Below are 13,923 nucleotides of genomic sequence, written 5' to 3' on the forward strand. Positions count from 1 at the left end.
TTTAATTAAAATAATATTTATTCTTGGTATTACTATATTAAAATTATTGACAAACATTTAAGAATATTAATTTAATATTTTTAAATAAAAAACAAATATAAAAAACAAATACGCATATGGTCTCTTCTAATAGTTCCTTTGGAGGGCGTTTTATTGAGTTTTTTATTTTTAGATTATTTTAACATATCATGTAAAAAAAGTTTTTAAAGAAAAATATTAATCTAATATATTTTTAAATATAAAACAATTTAAAAAATAAATTGTAGATTTAAAAAGTAAGGTATCACTTTCACAGACACCAATAAAGAAACGTAAAATTATCGGTTCCAACTGCCAACAACCATCACACACTTGGTGGTGAAGTGATTGAGTGACAAAGAAAAGGAATCTTTTGTACAATTAGCACACGGAGTTTGTTCTTTAAATTGATCCATACTGCTAACAAGGGAGACCGAGCTGAAGATCCAAGTCGGAGTCCCTTGAGCCCAAGGCAGAAGAAACCAAGCCAAAAATGGCTTTCGTTTTACCTGCTAAAGGAATCCTCCAAAGCGAGGCTCTGAAACAGGTCTCCCTCTTTTCTCTTCTCTTTTCTCTCACTGTGTTTATAATATTCGTACGTGCTAAGTTCTTCTATAATCACTATATATTACTCCCCTAGCCAGCGCAGAACAATAAAATAAATACTCGTTTTCAAATCTTGCGCGAAATTGGGTATGAGAGTGAGAAGGATTTTGCTGATCTAGTTGCCATGTAAGTTTATGTGAAAATGATGTAACAAAATAATCTCATTGTATGTGGATCGATCCAAAGGTTTAGGCTTAATTTGCATGCTTGATACTGATTAATTAAATGATCTTAGCAAGTGCAAGTTTTTTTTTTTTTATGACAAGAGAAAAGACAAACTTCACTTTTCTTTTAGGATAGTAGAGGAAATTATATTCAACTTTTCACTGCAAAACAAGATAATTTTTCTCAAAAAATTCAATTGATGTTTTGCAATTTTACCTTTTCTGCATTAATTTGATTAGGTTCATATTGACCGCTCAGTATAAAACATGCGCATGATCTACCTGCTTGTAAGAGTTGTTTATTTTGAGTGTAAGCTCCTTTGTTCTAATATTTCTCTTAATTTCTGAATAAATATATAGTATGTATACGAAACTAGTGCATATCCTGGGGAGCATGAACAGCTCAAGGAGCTGCGAGAAGCAACGACTAAGAAATATGGCAGCTTGTAAGTGTCGGTGGAATTTCATAAAGGAAAATATATAATTTCCTTTTTTTTCTATTTCTAGTCTAATATTGAGATCACTCACTACGAGTTACAAGTGCAAGCAAGAAAATTACATAAAAAAACGTTCAAGTGATTTGAAATTGAGTAAGTTATGAATTCCAAGGCACGAAAAAGACGTGAACAATAATAATCAAGTATTTCTGGGGTTCTTTCTATTTTGAGTATGCATCTCTGCGACTTGTGAATTGAATCTTTTTCCTTTGAAATCTCCATTGCAGAAGTGAGATGTCTGTGCCAGTTGATGAAGGGCGTTTCCTGTCGATGCTTTTGAAAGTAATGAATGCCAAGAGAACACTGGAGGTTGGTGTTTTTACAGGCTACTCTCTCCTTTCCACAGCACTCGCCTTGCCCGAGGATGGCCAGGTAGGTTATTAACATGTGAAGAAAGCAACAATTGGCTTTAAGATATACAACGGCGTTCATGCTTGATTTTTGCGACTAAATGATCAATAATACGATCCACTTAAGAACCATAATCCTTGTTTTTTTTTTATTAATTTTTTGAGGTATGTCCAACAACGTATGCAACAGTAGTTATATGTGCACTGAGTTATTTTCTTTATGATGAGAACTGGCGATCATGTCTTTAAGAGTGCCCATTTTGTGCCTATAGGTAACAGCAATAGACAAAGATCGAGAAGCTTATGAAATTGGATTGCCATTCATTCAAAAGGCTGGCGTGGAGGAAAAAATAAATTTTATCCAATCAGAAGCGACCCCAATTCTAAACGAAATGCTCAGCAATGTAGGCTTTTCATCCCTTCCCTCTTTCTTTAATTTCTTTGCTGATGTGCTAGTTTATGATTATCTTTGCATTTTCAGGACAAGCAGCCAGAATTCGACTTTGCGTTCGTGGATGCCGACAAGTCAAGCTACAAGCACTATCACGAGCAATTATTGAAATTAGTTAAGATTGGAGGGATTATTGCTTATGATAATACGTTATGGTATGGCTTAGTTGCAAAAGAAGTAGATGATGAGGCGCCAGAGCTTTTGAGGATGGTCAGGACAGTCATAATGGAGTTCAATAAACTTCTGAGCTCTGATCCCCGCGTGGAGATTTCACAAATTTCCATCGGTGATGGCGTTACACTATGCAGGCGCCTTTGCTAAACATTTATCCCATGCAGATTTGAGATCTCTCTCTGTTTTTTTTTTCCTTCGGGGTACTTATCCCTAATGATGCTAGCACGTTCTGTAAAACTATTTTATGGGAGCAGAACAAATAAATTTATGTATTCTTATAGCAGTTTAATTTCGTAGTTCGTCGTCAAGCTTAAATTTTCTATTGACGTGACTGAATTTACAAGTTTTTTTTTTCAAGATATTTTTCAAATTAAACTCATAACCCTATATATATTGTAGTGCATGTATTTAAAAAAAAAATGATGCGATGAATGGAATAATTTTCAAAAAGCCTTACTTGAATATAAAAAAGAAGAAGCTTTGTGTTTGTGAATGGGTTTAGAGTGCTGTCATCCCATAAAAATAACTTGAATCATCCATTTTTTTATTCTATAAAACTAGCCCAAATCCGGACTCCATTGTACAAATGGATCTTGTGATTTTCGGATCATTTGTATATTTTGAGTTTTGTTTGAGAGTTGAGATGATTTGATAGGGATGGCCGCTTGTGTTATATGGGTGAGAAGGTGGAGGCCGTGGTAGGTTGATTTTCGCCTCAAGCTTTGATTGTGGTGGTGGATAAGTGGAACGAGAACGTGGCGGGACTGGGTGGAGATGGAGGTGATGGCGTCGGAGCCTCCTCTCTCTCTCTCCCTCTCTTTTTTTATATTAAAGTAATTGTGTTTGAAATTAAGCGAAATTTATTTAGCACAACTAATATAGTTAGCTTTAAAGATTAAACGCCATCAATGCAATGGCCCTATAGGAATTTGACGCGTGTCATTCCTATAGAGCCACTATCTACTTTAAAGTCCTCAGTGCCAGAGGACTTTAAAATGGTGATATGTGACGTCATAGTTCAAATTCAACATAATTAGGTGAGAGTACCGAATTGGATTCCGGGTCTCTCCTGCACCAAAGTGGAATAGAAGTGTTTTGTTTTTTTTTGAAAAATATATTAAATTGCTTTATATTCTTGGTTAAAAAAGCACATGTAATCTCTAAATAAGTTGTTCTATTTTTTTAATCCCGGAATAAAATAAAATTAAAAGTTTAAATTTATGATTACACTTCAATTTATGATCCCACTTAAATGTCCTTTAAGCACGTGGACTCATTTTGTTTTAACATGTATAATATTAAAAATGAAAAATAAAAAAATAATTTGTTTTAAAATCCATGAAACTGATGCGACCTCACCTCATACCCTTTTTCTTATTTTCCTTTGTATCAAATCATAGATCCTATCACTATCTGAACCCATCAGCTCTCTAAATCTATCGAATTCGCGACATCTGCCACAGATCCATCTTTTAATAACTACAAATCTCTTAATTGTTAATTCAAATTAAAATAATCTAAAAATAATCTAAAAATATTAAAATCAAATTAAAATAAAAAAAATCAAATTTTAACAAAATAAAAGTTAATTCTTAATTGGAATATGATAGTTATTAAATAAAAAGGATCAATTTAATTTATCAAACATAAATAATTAGTCGATCTTGGTTAGTGCTTGGCTCTCTGGTCAATATCCAACGAGTTCTAAAATTTAAGATGTTTAGAAATAAGATCGATATATTAGATAATTGACAAATCTTTTAGTTTAAGCAATCTGATCTATTCTCTATAGTCAAGGTATACAGTGACTTAATATAAAAAATCTAGAGGGTTTGTAACTTATAACAGATGATATCTGATAAATTAGGTGATCAATAGTTGATACCTACATAATAAATGCTGGGCTCAAGCTCATTAAAGGTAAGAAATAAGTTCAGGCGTGCCGCCTAGAATCAAGCATATAAAGTTTGGGGTGTGCTACTGATGTTAGGCATAGTTGTGGAAGCTTCAGCCCACGAGGATGCTAGACATATCATACACATATTGGGCATGCACCTTATATGCTTTCTATAAAGATGAGCTTAGGTGCTCGAGCCCAGATTCTTTTAATGTTGGTCTCGGGCTCCTATATCTGAATTTATTTTCTTGGATTTTTCGTTATATTTTAAGTGTGGAATATGAAGCTCCGAATCCAAGAGTTCTTGTTGTGTTTATTATAAGAAAAAAAAAATTTCTGGGAGGGGTGGTTTGAATTACATTATAATTAGTCGATCTTGGTTTAGTGATCGGCTCTCCGATCAACATCTTACATAGCCTTTATGTTGAAGACACAAATCACGAGGATGGGATGTTGTTTTTCATGAACAAGAGAGAATCAACAGTAAAAAGAAGAGGAGGAATGTAGGATTGACAGTAAAGAGAGGCTTATCATAGGAAAGGTGTACATGCTGATAGGGGTGAGCAAAAAAACCGAAAAACCGAGAAAACCGGAAAAAAAATAACCGAACCATGAAAAAAAATTGATTAAACCGATTAGAATTTTTAAAAGACCGACCGGTTCGGTTCAGTTTCGGTTTGATAAGTTTGAAACCAAAAAAACCGAACCAAACCGAACCAGTTCAGTTTAAAAAAAAATACTATAAAAGCCCCTTCTAAATTTTTAACCCTGGCACTCCCCCTCCTTCTGCATCGTAGCCCCCCCCCCCAACCCCCCCCCCAAAGCACACAACTCTCAAATCTCAATCTCTCACTCTCTCGTCCATCACTAATGGTCAGATCCCCCCCTTCAAAAAGCACACAACTCTCAAATTTCAATCTCTCATACTCTCTTCCATAACTAATGGCCAGATCTAGAGTTTTAGTCATCTAACAAAACTTCAACAAAGCTTCAATCTTCATCTTCAAATATAACAATCCAGGGATTGGTTTAGTGTATACTTTAAATCTACAACTTCAAGGCTTCAGTAATTGGGCATGATAGTCTTCATGAAGTATATGATGACAGATTCATCTTTAAGGCTTCAATAATCTTCATCTTCAAGGAAACCATTCTCCTTGCAACTCTTTGTTGTCTTGCCAGAACTCTATAATTTGCAGTCCCATGATAGTTTTCATGAAGTTTATGATGACAGATTTGTTGTTTGTTGAGTAATTTGGCTTTTGAAATTGTGGGGTTTGTAGGGAAGAACAAGAGGGAAGCTGGAGAAGCTATAGAGAAGATTGTTAAAAAAACCTGGTCGGTTTGAATATAGGTTTTTCCGGTTTTTATGTTAAAAAACCGAACCGGACTGAACCGGTCGGTTTGAACCGGTTCCGGTTTGGTTCCGGTTCCGGTTTAAATTTTTCAGTTTTTTAAAATTTTATTTTTGTTATTTTTTTAAGTAAAAACCGAACCGAATCGAAAATGATCACCAGTGGCAAAGCCACGTGGGTGCAAAAGGGGGCAATTGCCCCCTTCATTTTTTTTTAAAGTATTTTCTATATTAGGATATTAATATAATAATTTGGGGAGGATTTGATACACGGAAAGTGGAAAGTTGCTGTTTACTTATATTTTAATATAATATATAATATATATTTTCAGTTTATTTACTTAAACTTTTTCCTCTTTTTTTTTCACTAATTAATAGAGAGTCATTTTTCCTTTTGAATTGTTGTCTTCCTCTCTCTTATGCAAATTTCTTTTAAAGTTCAGATAACTAAGTAATTTCTTTTGTTTTATACTTTAAATACATTTTTTTTTATCTTTTCTATTTATTTCATTATCTAATTTTAGTTTTATTTTTTTATAATTAGTTATTAAAAATATTAGGGTTTATGATAATTTAGGGGTTTTAATATGAATGTGTTCAAATATGTTCAAAATAAATGTTTGAATTTACTAATTTAATCAATTAAATGTTTTTTTCTTATTATAAATGAATAAATTAATGTTCATGCAAAACCACTATTCTTGACATCTCTTGTATTGACATAGTATAATATTGGAATTATTTAACTAAGGTCTCTTAGTTCTATAATTATGGATTAATTATGTAATTGAGGTCTCTTAATTTACAATGTACATATATTAATTGTCATTTTATATCACAAATTTATTTGTAATTAATTGTTAACGAAATGCTTGGAGTTAGGAGAGGGGATGGGTTTAAATCCTATAAGTTACACCTTTTCTCTCTCGGTATTTTTTCTTATTTGAAAGTATAGGATAGTATTAAAACTTGTTTCACATATTTGACTTAGTGATTTCATACAAAATTTTTGTGTGTGTCTAGAAATAATTTAAATGTCTAAAAATGATTAAGTATAATTTAATCAACATACTTATTATATACATATAGATATGAATTGAAATGAGTTTTGATTAATTGATGTATATTTTACTATGAATATCATATGAAAGATTTAGAATTATTGTGAAACTCAACTGACTTTATTATTATATAGTTGTGTTAATTATTATGTAGACACTAATGATAATAAAAAAATCAGTAGGTTCATTGATTAAATTAACACGTCACTATACAATTATTTCAAGTGTAAATTCCTTGAGAATAAATAGTTATTCAAAACTTTAAATCATGTAATTCAATCAAGTTAAAAAAAAATTATATTAAAAAGTTATAATATTTATTAGTAATTTACTTCTTCATCAAAAAAAAAATTCTGACTCCGCCAGTCATAATCACCCCTACCCCTACATGCAGATCATGTTCTTATGACATGATCTGGTGTAGATTGACGTACTGGGCATGGATTTTATTTTGTATTGTTTTGCCTCTTAATTTGTTTTTTGTGTCTTCATGATGATGCTCAGGCTGTAGAGACTGTCAATTCCATCATGGTGGATGGTGGGGGTCGACTGGAGGGAGATGGTGGAGACTAGAGAGAAAGAGGATAAAGCTACGGTTTTTTTTATCCAAAGCAATATATAACTGTTCTCCAAGCCCGTAGCTCGACAACCATGACCGAATGAAGTTAAACCAATATAGAAATTAGCAAGAGAAACCAATCACCCTTAATACATGCGCACAAAGATCTCGAATAAGACCACCAATACTAGCATCATCTTTAGGGTTACCCTAGACAGTACTTCCATCAATACTCAACCTCCACCTGGGAGCCTGGTCAGGATCTTATGCCATGAAATAAGTCTGCAGTACTCAGCTTTTAGCATTTGCAATCGAAGCTTCATTGTCAGAGCAGGCAAGCCAGAACATATTCCCTGCAGACAGTGGCGAAGCTGAGATTATTTTAGAGCAGCACAAACTAATATATAAAAAGATATAATATTTTATATTTAAACCACTTGTATATAAAAATAAAATTAATATATTAAAAAAAAAACAACATTCACTATAACAAGAAATAAAATAATAATAAAACTAGTAGATATAAAAAAATGTAGCATAATTTTATATATATATATATATATATATAAACCTCATTAAATTCTTAACAAACATTAATATTTTTTTTTAATTTGAATCACTAATTACCTTGTTTTTGATGAACAATAAATTAATTAATAGTTTTGTTTTAACCTTTCCACATTACTTTGTATTATTATATTTTTTTGTTAGTATTCTAGAGAAGAAGGATAGATAAACAGTAAAAAAAATTAATTAAATTAAAAAGATTATTTATCTTTTTTTCCAACTTACACGGAGAGGTAATTTTAAATTAAAAAATAATTAATAAAATAATAATTTATTATTAAAAAAACATTACTTGTTATATTTAAATACTAAATAAAAAAAATTAAAATATTTTGCAGGGACATTTTGCAGGTCAGGCCTTGCTTGCCACTCTTTAGTTCCGCCTCTCCCTGCAGAGCTGCCAAACTTTCTTAATTTGCGTCGGTTAAGCAACCATTAAGCCCTTAATTGTTTCACTGCTACGAGATTTACAAATAACCCAGATACTCTAACAACAGAACCAACGACAAGTCTCGTTCCTTCCATTATGGGGTTGTTACTGCTGTTAGAACTTACAATTGTGCTTGCCAGTGGAACCGCTTCCAGCCAAAATAAAAATCATAAAATTTCGTTTGGTTTGGTATGGTTTTCCAGATTGTTTTAAGTTGATTTTTATCGTTTGAATCAAAGGAAAGTTATAAATAGACTGTCAAAACTTTCTCGCGCCGGACAAGTCTGATAAACCTGAAACGATTTATAATCATTGTAGTAACAAAAGGGTTAAATTTAGGGATAAGGAACCGATTTCAGCTCCGCCTAATGATGTTCTGAGGTGGAAAGAAAGTACAATTACAAGGACTCAGTGCTTAATGGACAAGCAACAGAGGAGGCTTCCAAAGTTGGTTAGGCACAACTACAAGAGATTGAAAAGGACGACAAACCGGCAATTGTACTATCTGAACCTCTTAAGGAATTCCTTCCAAAGTTCTTGGTCATGGTCTAATGATTCAGCCCTCAAATCATAAATTTCGAAGAGCAAAATCTCAAGGGCAGTGGTTTGTCTACGGTTTCCTGACCTTCCAATAGATTGGTATCATCCTCGAATCTTAGGAACAAGGGTGAATATGATTGATTAACAATACCGTTAAAATTGATCAAAATACCCAAACTAGCTTGCGAGGCAAGTTTGTTAGGGTAGCTGTTGACATCAACTTGGATTTGCTGATTTAAGCTTCCATCATCATTGAAGATATTGAGAAAATTTTCTATTCATGAGGTCATGTTGGCCATGGTAGTTTGTTTTGTCCATCGAAAGCCAATCCCAAGGGTGAGATGGACAATTCTGATAGTATTACCTGCTGCAGATGCTGATGTTAGGGTGGTGGCCAGAAATTCTGACGGAAGGCGGGATTGGATGGAGGTGGCAGAGTTTGGGGTATAGATTCATGCTCAACCTAGTCCTAGATTGATGCGGAGATCTTGAATGGAGGGATTTGCGGAGGATACCACTGGTCAGAAAAAGGAAGGGTTGAAAAAAAAAAAGAAAAAAAAGAATAAAGAAGAGGGGCTCTCGGTCTGATATTTTAGCCAGGATATACGGGGAGTAATTTAATATGCAAGCGGACACTTCTGCTACTGTAGCTAGTCAAGCACAATTTGCTAAGCTAAAGGCCGAGCAGAAGGGCCCAATGAAAGCCCAATCTGAAGATAAAAAGGGAGCTTCCTGATTAGCCCAATTCTTTTTGGTATACACTCATGGATATTTCAAGTGATGATAAGAAACCCACACCGGCGGCCCATTATGTGTACGGTAGCCGCAATTTTTCAATTAGGTAAGGACAGCATCAGAAGCGTGGCAAATAATCGAAGGCAGAGGGATGTTGAGGAACTCAATCCTCTGTCTCTGTGGTTTAATGCAGCGGTCTCTTCTATTTTGTATGACGAGTTTGAAGATAAGGAATGTCAAGCTACAAGGCATAAACTGTCTAAAGCTTCATGTAGGGAGCTCGTTGGGGCTCATAAACCAGCGGCTCTTGTGATTGTTGAACCCAGGATTCGTGGGTGTTAGCATCTAAAATTATTAGGAGCTCGGTTTTTCCAAGAACGCAGAGAATTAAAGCTTCGGATTTCTCGGGTGGAATATGGTTAATCCGGAGGGATGATCTTCTTCAGGTGGACATACTTGTTTAATCATAAGCGTAAACTGCTGTCTGTGTTTCTCCCGCGCATGTGTTCGTAAAGGACTACGGAAGGAATTAATTAAACTAGCACAAGACATCTCTGAACTGTGGGCTGTCGGCGGTGACTCCACTGCTATTTTATGTAGCAAGGAAGAGACGGGGGACAGGGGATTTAATGAGCATGTTAGTGTTGCATTTCAGCGATGCATTGCTGCTCATCGGCTGCTGGATTTGCCATTGTTTATCATAAGGAGACACCTTAGTGATGCTTGAAGGTTATTTTTTAGGATCTCCGCGGAGTCTTGATTCCTCGATTTTGTAAGTTTCGTCACTCTGGAGCTCTACTCTTCCTTTATTAATAAAAAATAAAATAAAATAATCATTTAAGTGATGGTATAGCAGTAAAAACTTGGGACTAAGAGATTTGTTCTTTCTATAATTTCAGATTCAAGCTTTGTAATTGCTCATATGATGGTCACTGGAGGCTTATATGGTCGTTAATTTCAGGGTCTGTAAGATTAGTCGAGATGCTCGCAAACTGACCCAGACATCCATGTTAAACTAAAATAAAATAAAATCATAAATATTTTTGGTTAGATTTAACTGTAACTAAACTTATTATTTACTTCTCACCAGTTAATCAAACACAACCCTTTTTATATTTATAGATCAATCAATCACGTGTATTTTCAATTTCAGTCAATTAAGAGTAATTTTTCATATATCATTTTTATCCCAAAAGATACATAAATGTTCGGTCAAGAGTGATATTTGATCCGAACCCAAGAGTTTTTAGTGCTCTACACATTTATTTGGGTCAAGAGTGATATTTGATCTATTTAAGATATTTTATTAAAGAAAGCGATTAAAAGTTGATGGTGTGTTTCGCAACGTCATAATTGTATCTTAATAGTGTATGCCAATTGATTTGTGCCTTTTGTGATATTAAAGGGAATTCGGCCTCTTTTGTTCCCCCCTTATTTTTTATTTTTTTTTAATTTTGAATAGAAAGGAGTTGTTATTCACCACTTATCTCTTAGATAACCATAATCCAGAATACCCTTAAATGAAAATGCAATTTATTTAATAGTTTAAATTGTTGGATAAAATTTTAAGATATGATTTATATGATTTTTTATATATATTTTTTAAATATCAAATTAAAGTTCTTTGAACTTAAAACTTGTATAAATTCATAATATTTTATATTTAATTTTTACTAAATAGAATGAGGAGATGAGCTCGTAATCATATTATATTAAAAAAATTAGCTTAAATTATTGTGAAACATGATATATAATTTATTTAATTTTTTAATAACCATTCATCACGCAGGCTCTACACCAATAAAAATTCATTCAATTGAGACGATTTTGTTACGATTTCAAAAGTCTTTATTTCATCACTTCAGAAATTTAGAAAAGTTCAAATCTTAATTGTTAAGATGCCGAGTAAAGATTAGCTGATTGTTCCAGCTTCGTGTCATCTCAATCAGGTGAAGATCTTGATATTATGTACGAGTTTGCTCAGCCTTCCCAGATGCCCAGTCGAGGCATGATCTTTATTTTTTCTTCTCTCTCTGTGCATATGAGAAAGGAATCTCTTAGCCACATAAACGGCGCAGTTTGTTCTTCCTTCCCAGATGCCAGGATAGGCTTGATCTCCTTCTTTATGCATAAAATAAAGGTTTCTATTAGATTGGTTACCTAAATCAGTTAGGTCGAGGAGATGCCTTTTGGATTGGCTTGTTGCTTCTTGAAGAGGAGAGATCAATATTTCAAAGAGTTAAATTGATAAAATAGAATTTTAAATAGTATAAATATAGTTTTTTTTATTATATATATATTCTAATGATAAAAAAGCTAATTATATTAAAATAAAAAAAATACATTTTATTTTTTTCAGTGAGATTGATATATTTTTGTTATATGCACAGACACCGAGTTGCTGATCTCCCACTGACTGATGAGATTGATATATTTTTGTTATATAAAAAAAATTAAAATTTTATTTAGCACTCACTTTATAGCATGTAAGACAAACATAAAAAATTAAAATTATATTTTTTATTATTATTAACTCTCCACACCGAGTTGCTGATCTCCCACTGACTGATGAGATGATGCTGAATCTTTATTGTAAAAGATTTTCACGCTAGCTTTAAAGAAAGATGTTTCCTTTTAACAACTGCAGACTGTGGCAGCAAGAGTGTGGAAAGGAAAAAGCACCAGCCCTATCATAAATAGATCCTTGACACACGAACAGCAGGGCTCGCTGTACCTGTTTTTTTATATAAAAAAATAATAGATATATTTAAATCAATTTATAAGTTAGTCAAAATTAAAGCATACCTCATTTATCACCCCCACGAATTCCTTGAAATCAAAAAAAAAAAAAAAATCAACATCCCAAGAGCCAGAAATCTCTGAAGCACCGGTGCTGCTGCTGCTGAACTCAAGCAGTAATTAAGCAAGTGTTTATATATATATATATATATATATATATATATATATATATATATATATATATATATATATATATATATATATAAAGACTAATGATTAAGCACCGACAGATAATTTACCCCTATGAAATCTTATCATTGAAGGTCAAAAAGACCCCCTCGTTGTACGAACGGCTGGTTACTAGCCATATTTTATAAAAGAAAAAATGGCAAGTCAAATTTAACTGATTACATTATCCTCAGGAAAGTCAACTTGCTAGATGTATGTCCACTTTATTCTTATTCCAACACCCACAGCGTCGTTGATCACGTCTGGCTTTAGAACGATAAATTCAGTAAGAAAAGAACTCTGTAATTTAAATCCTGAAACTAAATATATATAATTAAGAAAAGAAAAACATGGAGGTGAACTTATCCATAAACAACAGTTGATATCTAAAGCAGATAGCGCTTATTCTACGATTATAGCTATGAACAACATCTCATTTCCAAGTAATTTTATCAGTATAATTAATCAGTTCTTATTCAAGCTATGTAATCTGAGGCGCCTGTAAGCATCTTCGGCTCCAAGTAGCACTGTCGAGTACAGGTGATTGATGTGTAGGTTTGTTCACCATCTCCGCGTCAGGTAGATTTCTTGATGGTCCCTGTAGGCCTGGTACTGTTTGGGTGCTTTAAAATCTGGGTTTGCACATGTGATGAGCTCTCTCTTTTGAGATGTTTTTCGTAGGGAGGATTTTTTTGGGAATATTTAATGAAGCTGTGATGCTATTTTGCAGCGGCGAAATTTGTGACAGGGGCATGTTTGAATCGCTTAAAAAATTTGTATGCTCTGTCGTGTTAATCAGGAGATGTTATGATTAATTAATATCCTTGTAGCTTTCTACCATTTCAGACCAAACAGTAATAAAGAGAGCCGGCAAGGATGCTTGAGTGGAACAGTGTTGAAGAACAAGTGGTGTGTTACGTGTGCGATGAGCACACGCACTTCTTTTCGGCCTTTTTTTTTTCATGGAATGAAGGGTTTCAATTGGAGATTTGAGTTTTGACAAAGCCAAGGTTTCCAGTGATAGCCACTAATACAGCGAGCACCGGTTGAAATATACGTTGGGTCCTTAAGACTTTCATCATGCTGGTGTTGTAGTTTTCATTTGGTTATCGTTGTCCTTGTATTTATAATTTTTATTAAATATTTAACCCAACAAACGCTAGCGGCTGGCCACTTAATATATATATATATATATATATATATATATATATATATATATATATATAAATACAATCCAGACAATCATCGTGATAAAGCAATCACAAATTTTTGATTTATCACGCTTTTGAAACTCATCTGGCAAAAAAAAATAAAAAATTCAAGGGCTGAAGATTTATCACCTGCTAATTGAACTCCTTGGTTTAATCATGGGATAATTATACAAATTCTTCCATAATTTGATTTGATTTTTTTTTCTATACTTTTTGATGAAGGACCGGAGATAATTGAACTCCTTAGTTCTCCTTTTTGAGGAAGGGCTGAAGATTTATCACCTGCTAATTGAACTCCTTAGTTTAATTATGGGATAATTACAAGGATTCTTCTGTAATTTG

General features: G+C 33.2%; 1 protein-coding gene across 1 annotated transcript; it reads left to right on the forward strand.

The window, feature by feature from the left end:
* Positions 1-405: 405 nt before the first annotated feature.
* LOC133704683 (caffeoyl-CoA O-methyltransferase) lies at positions 406-2,549 on the forward strand. The gene is made up of 5 exons (XM_062129595.1): positions 406-565; positions 1,149-1,234; positions 1,513-1,657; positions 1,908-2,039; positions 2,117-2,549. Exons 1-5 carry the CDS (start codon positions 512-514, stop codon positions 2,405-2,407), a joined length of 708 nt encoding a protein of 235 aa, XP_061985579.1. The 5' UTR covers positions 406-511; the 3' UTR covers positions 2,408-2,549.
* The last annotated feature ends 11,374 nt before the right edge of the window (positions 2,550-13,923 follow it).

Source organism: Populus nigra, chromosome 10 (genome assembly GCF_951802175.1).
Source record: "Populus nigra chromosome 10, ddPopNigr1.1, whole genome shotgun sequence".
Taxonomy (NCBI): domain Eukaryota; kingdom Viridiplantae; phylum Streptophyta; class Magnoliopsida; order Malpighiales; family Salicaceae; genus Populus; species Populus nigra.

Excerpts from the sequence above, each read along its gene's own strand:
- LOC133704683 (XM_062129595.1), top strand. The coding sequence starts at position 512 with ATGGCTTTCGTTTTACCTGCTAAAGGAATCCTCCAAAGCGAGGCTCTG. Across the intron at positions 566-1,148 it reads AAAGCGAGGCTCTGAAACAG|TATGTATACGAAACTAGTGC; the intron begins GTCTCCCTCTTT and ends ATAAATATATAG. Across the intron at positions 2,040-2,116 it reads TAAACGAAATGCTCAGCAAT|GACAAGCAGCCAGAATTCGA; the intron begins GTAGGCTTTTCA and ends TTGCATTTTCAG.